Source organism: Acomys minous (assembly GCF_964271855.1).
Source record: "Acomys minous genome assembly, chromosome: 13".
NCBI classification, from domain to species: Eukaryota; Metazoa; Chordata; class Mammalia; order Rodentia; family Muridae; genus Acomys; species Acomys minous.
In genome coordinates, this window is record NC_140495.1 from 27772069 (window position 1) to 27784430 (window position 12362).

Consider the following 12362-nt stretch of genomic DNA (forward strand, 5'->3'; position numbering starts at 1 on the left):
TGTAATCCACAATATAAACAAACTGAAAGAAAAAAAATCACATGATTATCTTATTGGATATCAGGCCCGTAGCTAAACATAATAAAGGCTATATACAGCAAGCTAATAGCAAACATCAAAGTAAATGGAGAGAAACTCAAAGCAATTCCACTAAAGTCAGGGACAAGACAAGGTTGCCTGCTCCCTCCGTATCTCTTCAATATAGTACTTGAAGTTCTAGCTAGAGCAATAAGACAACTAAAGGAGATCAAGGGATTCAAATTAAAAAGGAATAAGTCAAAGTATCCCTATTCATAGACAATATGATAGTATACGTAAGTGACCCCCAAAATTCTACAAAGGAACTTCTACAGCTAATAAATAACTTCAGCAAAGTGTCTGGATACAAAATTAATTTTTAAAAATCAGTAGTCCTCATGTATATTAATGATAAACAGGCTGAAAAAGAAATTAGGCAAGCAACACCATTCATAATAGCCACAAATAATATAAAACATCATGCCCTAACATTAACCAAGCAAATGAAAGACCTGTGGGACAAGAACCTCAAGTGTCTGAAAAAAGAAATTGAAGAAGATATCAGAGGATGGAAAGATCTCCCATGCTCATGGATAGGAAGGATTAATACAGTAAAATTGGCTGTCTTACCAAAAGCACTTATAGATTTCATGACATTCCCATCAAAATGCTAACATAATTCTTCACAGACATTGAAAGAACAATTCTCAACTTCATGTGGAAAAACAAAAACTCAGATTAGCTAAAACAATTCTATACAATAAAAGAGCTTCTAGAGTCATCTTCTTCCTTGACTTCAAGCTGTGCTACAGAGCATTAGAAATAAGAACTATATGGTATTGGCAGAGAAACAGACTGGTTAAACAATGATGAAAGACTCAGAAATAAACCCATATACCTACGGACACTTGATTTTTTTTACAAAGAAGCCAAAACCATACAATATAAGAAATAAATCATCTTCAACAAATGGTACTAGTCTAACTGGATGTCTGCATGTAGAAAAATGCAAATAGATCCCTACTTACCACCCTTCACAAAACTCAAGCCCAAGTGGATCAAAGACCTCAACATAAAACAAGAAACACTAAATCGATCAGAAGATAAAGGGAGAAGCAGCCTTGAACTCATTGGCATAGGTGACAACTTCCTGAACAGAGCACCCAATTAATAAATTCAACCTCATGAAACTGAAAAGCTTCTATAAGGCCAAGGACACTGTCAATAGAACAAACAGCAGCCTACAGATTGGGAAAATATTTTGCCAACCTTACATCTGCCAAAGTGCTCATATCCAAAATATATAAAGGACTCAAGAAAGTAAACATCAACAACTCAAATAATCCAATTGAAAATAGAGTACAAAGTTAAACAGAGGATTCTCAACAGAGAACTCTTCAATGGCAAAGAAGCACATAAAGGAATGTTCAATGTCATTAGTCATCAAGGAAATGCAAATAAAAATGACTCTGAGATTCCATTTACACCTGTCAGAAAGGCTAAGATCAGAAACTCAAGTGACAGCACATGCTAGGGAGGCTATAGAGAAAGGAGAACATTTTTCCATTGCTGATGGGAGGGCAAATATGCACAACCCCTTTGGAAATCAATCTGGTCTGTTCTCAGAAAATTGGGAATAATTCTACCTCAGGATCCAGCTATACCACTTCTGGGAATATACTCAAAAGATGCTCTACCTCATGGACATTTGCTCAACTATGTTCCTAGCTTCTTTATCATAATAGCCAGAAAATGGAAACATCCTAGATGTCCCTCAACCAAATAGTGGATAAAGAAAATATGGTACATTTACACAATGGAATACTGCTCAGCTATTAAAAACAAGGAAATCTTGAGATTTGCAGACAAATAGGTAGAACTTTCAGGATCATTCTGAGGGAGGTAATTGAGATCCAAAAAGGTACACATGGTATGTATTCAGTTATAAGTGGATATTAGCCATATATTAAAATATAACTATACTACAAATAATGGACCCAAAGAAGCTAAGTAACAAGGAGGGCCCAAGGAAGGCCCTCCTTAAATCTCACTCAGATGGGAAAATGGAATAGACCGTGGAAGTAGAGAGGAAACTGGATAGGAGAGGGTGTAGGGAGGTAAATGGCGGGGGGCATGGATCAGATGTAGGGAGAGTAGGGAGGAGAGGTTAGAGGGCTTGGAGAGAAAAGGGAAACTGAGGGCGGGGGCATCAGTGGGACAAGCTGGAGCCTTGCAACTCGGTAGGCTACATGGAGGATATGGGGAGCGGAGCCTCCTAGCAGCAGGGGACATAGAGATTGAGGAGTCCTATGGTCAAAAGTTCTGGTGGGTAGCCTGTTGCTGTTGTTTTGCTAAATGGACATTGTATCAAACCATACACACACACACACACACACACACACACACACACACACACACACACACCCAGATATTAGTGCTGCTCTCAGCCTTTTCCAGAGAAGCTTCTTCTTTGGACCCTGAGCTGCAGATATTGCACAGACCCACAACTGCTTAGAGTGCTGAGCACGACTCTCAGTGGAAGAATGGCTCCTAAATGGAACACCTAAGTCAGCCCCTTCATGCTCAGGAAATGTCACGAAAGAGAAAGCAGAAAGGATGTAAGAGCCAGCAGTTGGGAGAAAGTGTAATGTGTCTTCTTGACCTGACATAGCTATTGCACACATGAACTCATCTTGTTACCTGCACAAGATCCGCGGAAGACGGGACCATCATCATTTTACTAAGTGTGGGTTCATCAGACCTTATGCCAAGGGGTTCATTAGATCCTACCTTCCCCCACTGAGGGACTATACTGCTAATGACTGCTGGGGTGTACCACTGATAAACTTCCCATACTCCAGTGAATTATCCTCCACTTAGGCTCATGTATGTAATCATAATTAAACTTCGTGGGTCATTAAAAAATAAATAAATAGACACAAGTAGTAGTCAATTTCACTGTTGAGGTTCAATTTTTCCCTAAGTCACAGATCCAGGTCAATTTGACACCTCATCTTCTTTATGACTCTCTCACCATAGCTTGTCTGGAAGTGTTGGGAATCTCTGTCTGAGCCCTAGAAGGATAAACTTTAACACAAGGATCTCCATGTGCCTGTATTTGATAAGACAACTTATTTCAACCTCAGGAGCTGCACTGAGTGCTCTGTGGGCCACACTAGCGTAGAACTGACAAGAGAACAAGCCTACTCCCACAACTACATTAAAGCCTGAGTTTTGGGGCTGGAGGGAAGGCTCAGTGGTTAAGAGCATTGGTTACTCTTCTGGAGGGCATGGATGCAATTCCCAGCACCCTCAAGGCAGCTCATCACTCCCTATAACTCCAGTCTCAGGGCCTCCAATATCCTCTTCTGGCCTCTGTAGGCACTAAGCACACATCTGATGTACAAACACATGCAGACAAAATACCCACACACATAAAATTATAAAATAATTTTTTAAATGTGAATTTCAAAAGACTTGGCTGGCATTGAGGTGACGTCTAGATTTGAAAATTTGTTCTTGGTTCAATTACTTAAGCTGTTAGACACCCTATGCATGAAACAACTTAATATTAGCTTTCTAGGACTGGTGAATTATAAGCAGCAAATAGTACATATTAACAAATGTTGGTTTTTCTCACTTTTTTTCATATTTCCTTATGTGCCCCAACTGTCTTGGCACTGCTCTGATGCCAGGTTTTGGATTTTTTCCCCACATTAATGCCATGGACCCACCAATGAACTGCTCTAAGTGAATTCTAAGAGCACACACACATAGAAGGTACATAGACTCTCTGAATTCTGTCTCCAATTGGGGAAAGATAATTAAATGGAAAGCAACTGCAATCTCCTAGAATAGTTCAGTGGTCAGCAAAGTCAATTGCTGTATTCTCTCCTGGAAAAGAACCTCCATCCACATCTTAGCAACGAGAACACGCAGTGTCTGGGAGAGGAGACCAGTGCTTCCAGCAGACAGAGCCCGCAACCACTCCTGGGCACCTGCTGGTGCTCAATTAGCATGTTTTTGCAACTAATAACTGAGCCTATGTAAATCTGATTAGCTTCTGTGGTGACCGTGGGACGTTTCCAGAGCCCCGCATGGATGGTAAAGGCACACGGAGCAGGACGATACCATTCAACCCTGTATACTGGAACAGGCAATAGAGAAGATGGTAATGAAATTCCTCAATATGGAAATTGCTATGATTGGTCAGAGGAAAGTCCAGCGCTTAGCTGAGGCTCATTTCTAGTCAGATACACAAGGTCACACCAGCAAATTCCCTTTAACTTCCCTACTTACTCGGCACTGAGGGACAAGCACAGTGCTGGTCTAAGGTCTGCGATTGCTCCGGGTCCCCCATGGCTGTCTGTGTTCTGCAGAGGTGGGAGAGTGGATGCATAGATGGGCGGTGAGTCCACATACCTGAAAACATCATCATGTGCTGGAAGTTCCAGGGGATCTTCTGTTTTCTGCCCAGGTTCAGGAGGAAGGAGAGAGGGTAAATGTTGCAGGCTCTGGCGACAAAAATTGCTAGCTGATGGGCCACACTGAGGAAAATACTGCTGTAGAGGGGCTGACTGAGCAAGCTCAGATATCACGTCCACTCGCTTCTCTACGATATGACCCAGAAAACACGGATAAACATGACAACTCATCTGTGTCTAACTCGCTCACCAAATTCATCGTTCAATGTCAATTCCTCCCCAGAATGGCATGAAATCCTGCCTTTCTTTGAACACATGCTTGGCTGAAAGTTGGTACCGCGATGCCATTTCAATTACTAAATTTTCTCATCGCGTTTACGTTGCCGTGACTGACTCTATCCTCGATTCGGCTGCGAGCTCCGAGGCAGTGGCGCCCTGATGCCACGGTGTTATCTTTCCCACCAGCACTCTGGAAAGAATATTTCTGCTGATGGTTTCCGTCTCACTTCCCAGCAATTTCAAGTGCCTGTTTCTAGCAAGCTTGCTTACCTTTCTCATTTGGTGGGTTTAATTCTGAGAGGAGCTGACTGTCAACATGTATAATGCAGCTGCTACTTCAAGAGACTTCCGTAAAGCCCAAGTCTCATAAGCGAACTTCTACTGACACCTCCGCCAGAGACTTCCCCCCTCTGCTGTTGTCCCTACTCCCTCCATGGTGGCCTGTCAGTTCTAGCCTGTCCTTGACAGGATAAAGAGATGTGGAATGAGACATCTTCCTTCTTTCTATGATCTAGGTTGAGATAAAATTTGGGAATTCAGCAGAATCCCAGGGGAGAAGACTGACACCCAAATTCAGGTGAACGTTTCCAAGCGGGGCAGACAATAGCTGTGGGTTAATCTTAGGGACCGTGGTAATTGTTCAGTGTGCTTTTGGATAGATACATGCTCCCACGGGGAAAGGCCTCCTACCCCAGCCTCTTTATTAAGAGTGGGGTCTAGGGAGGGAGGAAATGCTCTCTCTCTCTCTCTCTCTCTCTCTCTCTCTCTCTCTCTCTCTCTCTCTCTCTCTCTCTCTCCATGTGTGCCTATGTGTATGCATGTAACTTACTATGTTGGCTGGCCAGTAACTCCTGCCTCTCCAGAACTGGCATTACAAGCATATTTCACCTTGGCTGGCTTTTTTTTTTTTTTTTTAGGTTCTGGGGGTTGAATTGCGATCCTCATGTCTGTATGACAAACACTTCACTGGCTGAGCTAACTCCACAGTCCCAGAAGGTGTCATTTGTTGGAGATAAACTTGCATGTGCACAGTGCTTCTGATGTTGAAAGTACAACTGCCATGTTAATGTCTCTGATGTTTTCAAAGTCCTACTAGAAAAAAAAGATTTGAACGTTTTTTTTCTGTTTTGTTTTTTTCTTCAAAGGATACAAAGGCTCCGAGTATAAAAAGAGCATTAAAAATGTGATTCTGGAAGGTGAACAGAGCCAGGCCCATGTAGCAGAAGATGACATTCTCAGCCAGGAAGTTCATGAATTCAAAGAGCTGAAAACAAAACAGAGACCAAAACCTACTGATTATAACTCAGGTCTGTGTAGAGCTTATTTACTGCAACTTTGTTTGCTGCCTGACTGGGTGATCCTCCTCCTCCTCCTCCCCCTCCTCCTCCTCTTCCTCCTCCTCCTCTCCTCTTTCTCATCTTCCTCCTCCTTATGGCAAGCCACCACTTTGGCCTTGAGCTTCTGCTATCAGTTCAGATGACTTGCCTGGTTCTTTGCCCAGTGACTTTATACCACAGCCATGTCAGAATCCTATTATTTTCAACTGCCAGGCTTCCAGAGATACCTCAGGTGGTATTAACCTGCATGATCCTACTATGATGACAAAATAGTCCCTCTTAAGGAAACAGAAGTCAGGAGGCTTTCTTAAGCTGTACTATAGTAAATGATACAAAAAAATTGTTCAGGCTGACAATTGTATCTCAACCAGGAGAGGCACTTGAGTTCCAGGGCCCTGATAGAAAGAAAGATGAGAGCAAGAGAGAGAGAGAGAGAGAGAGAGAGAGAGAGAGAGAGAGAGAGAGAGAGAGAGCACAAGAGAGAGAGAGAGAGAGAGAGAGAGAGAGAGAGAGAGAGAGAGAGAGAGAGAGGGAGCCCAAGGGGGAGGGGGAGAGAGAGGGAGAGAGAAAGAGAGAGAGATTAAACTAAATTAGCCTCTCCAGGCAGGGAGGAGAGTCAAACCTGGAAAACTTGAAATAAGTATGAACATCAATTATATTTTAACATTAGCGCGATAAGTTTATTTCAACCCCTAGACAATGAGAACCATTAAATTGACTGATGTAAGTATATCCATTAAATGTCTACCATTTCTAGCTAGTAGAGGGGATGATTAATTCCAGGGACAAGGTTCTGCAGCGAGAACACAATAGATACATCAAATTCAGTCGGAGAATTGAATAATGACATGCTATGCCGAGGGTGCTCCCTAGAGTTATTCTTAGACCATTAACTAAACAATTTAAGTTGAACATAAAAAAGCGTTTTCTAACTTCCATATTACAAGCAAAAGGGAAATGTATCCAGGGGCTATACCAAAGTCTGATCTGGTAGAGAGTTTATTTTATGATCCAGGATTTCCATTTGGAAGTTTCTGAAACTTCGATCCCAGACCTACATAAATCCTGTTAGGTAAAAGTGTCTGGAGGCACTGCTCCCGACTTGGTAAGGGCTCATTATTTTTTCATGTAATGTATTTACAGCCTCACAAATAATGCCCAATACCTGTGCACTGACAGTTGACAGAAAGAGAAGCAGAATCTTGTCAGAAACATTATTTAAAACCAGTAATAGAAAGAAAGGATTAAAAAAAAAAAGACACAGCTCCTTTGGAACAAGATCGTCTTTCTGCATTGGCAGCCACCATCAATTTCTGTGAAGACTCTACTGACGATCTAGGGCAGCTAATGTAAACCAATGCTGGCACTCAAATAACCACTGAAAACTTAAAATACAGGGGTTGCCTTTACTTTTCCCCAAAGCAAGATTTGACCATCATTTTAATCGGTGCGAGCTGCCCTAACAAATGGTTTAGTCTGCCTGGATGAAAGAATAGGAGTTTATTTCCCCCAGTTCTGGAGGTTGAGATGTGCAAGATCGAAGTGGCAGCTGCTCTGGTGCTGGTGACGGTCCCCTTTCTCGTTTACCCCTGCTTGTGGTAAGCTCTCACGGAAGAGTCCATTTTTCTTGTTTCTATTCTTATAAAGGACACTGATTAAAATCATGGGGGATCCACCATTGGGACCTTACTATGTTCCAAAGCTTTTACTTTCAAGTAACATCCCACTGGGTCCAACATCTGTATTTGGAGGGTGGGGGTGGAAATACGTCAGGTCCTTAGCAGCATTCTAGTTTTTTAGCACTGATAAAGAAATGTCAAGGTAAAGTTCAACACGTCCCTCCTGCACCTACTCCAAGTGTATCTCACCTTAGAGAGGACATGTTGCAACCAGGAATATATCAAGCCTCGTCTGTGTTGTCACTCTAGTTTCTCTCTGGAGTCTACCGTATTCTCTATAGCCTCTAAGACTTCTAGAGCCTCTCTAGCTTGGCTGTAGAGCATAGAGATCCATGCCTTTCTCTACACATCACGTTTGATTCAAAACGGGTATGGTATATTTGGAGCCAAAGCAATTCAACAGGGCTTTTGAACGAAGTGCTAGGATGACCACGCCCACCTCCACTGGATTCTCATCCAGTCAGAAGGATGCTGGCAGGAGCCCACCCACGGCCATTTGTGATCACAGGGGAAATGGCCCAGAGGGAAACTGAACTCTAGGCCATTCTATTTAACCTTCTCCCAAAGCAAAAAAACTCAAGATCCTTTCTGCTCTAAAAGGTATGGGGTCAACTTCCTGACCCTTTTTTTTCCTTTTTTTTTTTATTAATTTATTCTTGTTACATTTAAATGGTTATCCCATCCCTTGTATCCTCCCATTCTTCCCTCCCTCCCATTTTCCCCTTATTCCCCTCCCCTATGACTGTTCCTGAGGGGGATTACCTCCCCCTGTATATGCTCATAGGCTATCAAGTCTCTTCTTGGTAACCTGCTGTCCTTCCTCTGAGTGCCACCAGCTCTCCCCCTCCAGGGGACATGGTCAAAGGTGAGGCACCAGAGTATGTGAGAAAGTAATATCCCACTCTCCACTCTACTGTGGAGAATGTTCTGACCATTGGCTAGATCTGGGTAGGGGTTTAAAGTTTTACGGCCTGTATTGTCCTTGGCTGGTGCCTTAGTTTGAGCGGGACTCCTGGGCCCAAATCTGCCTATCATAATGTTCTACTTGTAGGTTTCTAGGACCCTCTGGATCCTTCTACTTTGCCATTCTCCCATGCTTCTCTCATCTAGAGTCCCAATAGAATGTCCTCCCCTCTGTCTCAGTTTCCCGGTAAGTGAAAGCTTTCGTGGGACATGCCCCTTGGGCTAGTATGCAGATATAAGTGAGTATATACCATTTGAGTCTTTCTACTTCTGGGTTAACTCACTCATTATGATCATTTCTAGCTCAATCCATTAAGATAACAAGGAAGTCCATTATTCTTTCCCAGTGCCACTCTTCTCAAAGAGAGAACAAGGCCTACAGGACACGTCTGTTCTTTCTGTTATTAATTGAGATATGATAGGAGCTTTTACTTTTCATTTTACTTTGGGCTGTGGTTTGACAGATTTTCGTCCCTTTGATAATGCTGAATTTTAGTTTGATTTATCTACCTGGCTTATTGGAACCTAATACTACACATTATAGCTATCTGTGTACATACACACAGCATAAAACTTATACTTTGCTCTTAAGTTTATTCTGGGTCTGTTTCTTTGCTCCCTCTGATGCCCATTATGCATGACTCCCACAGTCTTAAGTAACATTGATCCACAATGCATTACAATAGTTCATAGACCTGGCCTGATCCCATGCTCTATGTTATTCAGAATTTTCTTGATTCCACACATTTAAGTTGATGGCATTGATCCTTAATTGCTCAGAAATTTTTACGTGGCACATAAATCGCGTGGCACTGACTTAAATTTTAAAAAATGATTGCCTGCACCCATGGTCAGCCTTATTCCCCGTCCATGTCATACCTCCTCACTAGGATGGCTATTAGAACTTATACCACTACTAATTGTGTTTTCCTGTTCTTTGGTTTCACATGAACAAAATAAGACAATATGCCCCACTTTATCATTTATTATTCAATAGAATATTTGAGAGATCCTTCACTTTGTATATAGTGGTTAAATTTTTATTATGGTAGTATTTCACAATGTACTCATTTATACTAGTATAGGCGGACGTTTGTGCTGTTTAGTTCAGAGCAATGATGAGTTTTGCTATTATATGTTTGTCTTTCTGAAGAATTATTGGGATGGAGTGCCATGCAGGTCTTCCCAGATGGTGGTACCAAGTCACACACCCACCAGTGGTTCCATTGGCTATTCATTCCCGCCAACACTTGGGCCTTTTCTTTCTTTTATGTTTTTGTATTAATTCACATTTTTGCTTCTTGACATTTGAATTTAGGCAAATATTGGCAATTTGAACAAAACAGCGTAATGATATTTTAGTTGGAAATGCATTGAAGTTTTCTATTAATGTGGATAAATGCTTTCTAGTTTTGGAACTTGCAATCAATCCACAAACACTCTATCTTTATCATTACTTTGAACTTCTTTAATTTCTTTCATAACTTATGTATAAATATTTTGGTCACCTTTGTTTACATTTACAACTATTATATGATTTGTTGCTATTGTAAACAAAATAACATATCTGAGTTCACTTTCTAATTGCTTATTGTTAGATTCATATACACGTGCATATATTTAATCTTTAAACATATTTTATTTAGGGCCCTATTAATGTAATAACTTTCATACTATATTGGTAGATTGTTTTAGACTTTAAAAACCATGTTGTTTTCAAATAAGAGTAATTTTGATTGTTTTCTTTTATAGACAATGATTTTTGGCATCCTTTGTACCTGTGGATCACATTGCATTACAACTGTCAAGACCCCTATTACAGTATAGAATATATATGGCACTAAGGCTATCTTTGTCTTAGTTTTAATATCAGAGAGACAATGTGCAATGTTTTTCTATCAAGTTCAAGTAACTTACACAGTATAAATTCACTCTCAATTCTCTGCACATTAGAAATCAAGACTTAAAACAAGACAATAATATATTGATTTTCATAAGTATTTTTTTACTTAATTGTGTTAGATTGCTTCTCATAGCTGTGATAAAACACTGACCAACACCAACTTGAGGAGGAAATACTTTTAATTTGGCTTAGACTTCCCTGTCACAGTTCATTATTGAGGAAAATCAGATCAAGAACCCAAAGCAGGAACCTGGAGACAGGAACTGAATCAGAGATCGTAGAGGAATGCTGTTTCTTGGCATATTTTTGATACCACCCAGGACCACCTGGCCATGGGTAGCACTGTCCACCGTGCTCTGGGCCCTTCCACATCTATCACTAATCAATAAAATGCCCCACAGACATGTTCACAGGCTTTTTTTTGATGGAAGCAATTCCTCATGAGAGCTTCCCTGTCCCTAGGTGACTCTGTGTCAAGTTGACAAATAACCCGCATGCTTAGCAAGATGACCACATGTATAAAAAATTCTTGTGTGCCATCAGGAGAGCATAGTTAGTTATGATGCTTTTTTTACCCCAAATTCTACTGAATTTGACTTGATATTACTGTATTGGCTGTCGAGTGTGTATCTTGTGTGGTTAAAGCTGTACAAGGGATACAAGTGTATATTTGTCTAGTTAAGTTCATAAACAAGGTTCCCATGCTCTTCCTTATGTGCTTAGAAGAATTCTGGGCCTACAGTTTTACCTGTAGGAAGACTTTAAATGAGATGTAATTGTTTAGTAGATGCAGATATGATTAGTCAGGATCCCTATTTTTGTATCAATGATCTGCCTTTTTCTTATTTATTGGTATATAGTTGTTCATACTAGTATTAATATAACAGTGCTTATCATTATGGATTCTTTCCAACATAGGTTATTTCCATCTTCATTCTTGATAAGTCATTTTATTCCTGGAAAGTTTGATGAGTGGTCTCAAGATGTGCCTTGAGCTGTGGTGATTATTCTGTATTGTGCCTATCTCCCAATATATTAGTTTCTCTCAGTTTTGTTATTAGTTACCTATAACATTCTTTGTTTTAATTTTTTATTTGGTAGCTCGGCCTTTCAAGTCCTGGCAACCTCGGAAGCTTGCTGTTTGTATGCTGCCCAGCTTTCGGAAGGAAAGGCTCCTGACTACTAAGCCACAACTCTTCTTAGCCACAGCTACCCTCGCAAATATATTTTTCAAGGTAAAAGAAAATCATATTTTTGTCAGCAACTCCTGTCAATTGTATTTTATATTACAATAAAATGTATATCAATTTAGGGAGAAATTACTGTTTCATACTATAATTAGGGAAAAGGTTGAGTTTTAGGTGTGAGTTTCTGTAAAGAGGTTGGGTCTATAAAAGGATGAATTAAGCTGTGTCGGCAAAGACTGATAGACTGCTTACAATCTCAACAGTGTAGAGATGTTGGGATACCGAAGTCTCAGAGCAAAATTACAACTTATTTGGGGGCTATCATTAGCCCTGAGAAGTAACCATTCCTTGCCTACCCTTGTGTTGGACTTAACACTCTGTGACCTTTTGGAATGAATTAACTTAACAAAATCTTAGTGTTTTTTTTTTTTTTAACCAACTAAAAGGCAAAGAGTCATCAGATAGCTTCTGAGGCCTATAGGTGAGATTTCTTTGCTTTGCTGAAACCACCTATGCAGTGATTTTTAAAAGTGGCCCATTTGTGGCTTGCTTTGCTCTGTTCTAAAAACTTC

General features: G+C 40.7%; 1 protein-coding gene and 1 long non-coding RNA gene across 2 annotated transcripts in view; one reads left to right on the forward strand and one right to left on the reverse strand.

Annotated features, from left to right (window-relative positions):
• SLC9A9 (solute carrier family 9 member A9) overlaps positions 1-12362 on the reverse strand; it is a 550188-nt gene that overhangs the window by 211054 nt on the left and 326772 nt on the right. The window contains exons 10-11 of the mRNA XM_084751783.1: positions 5872-5985; positions 4441-4552 (exon numbers count right to left, since the gene is read on the reverse strand). Of these exons, the coding sequence (XP_084607909.1) occupies positions 4441-4552; positions 5872-5985 (226 nt within the window). The remainder of the gene's footprint in view (positions 1-4440; positions 4553-5871; positions 5986-12362) is intronic.
• The window catches only part of LOC311580320, a 34565-nt gene continuing 28150 nt past the window's right edge, over positions 5948-12362 (forward strand). The window contains exons 1-2 of the long non-coding RNA XR_014773427.1: positions 5948-6028; positions 11705-11838. This is a non-coding gene — a long non-coding RNA (uncharacterized lncRNA). The remainder of the gene's footprint in view (positions 6029-11704; positions 11839-12362) is intronic.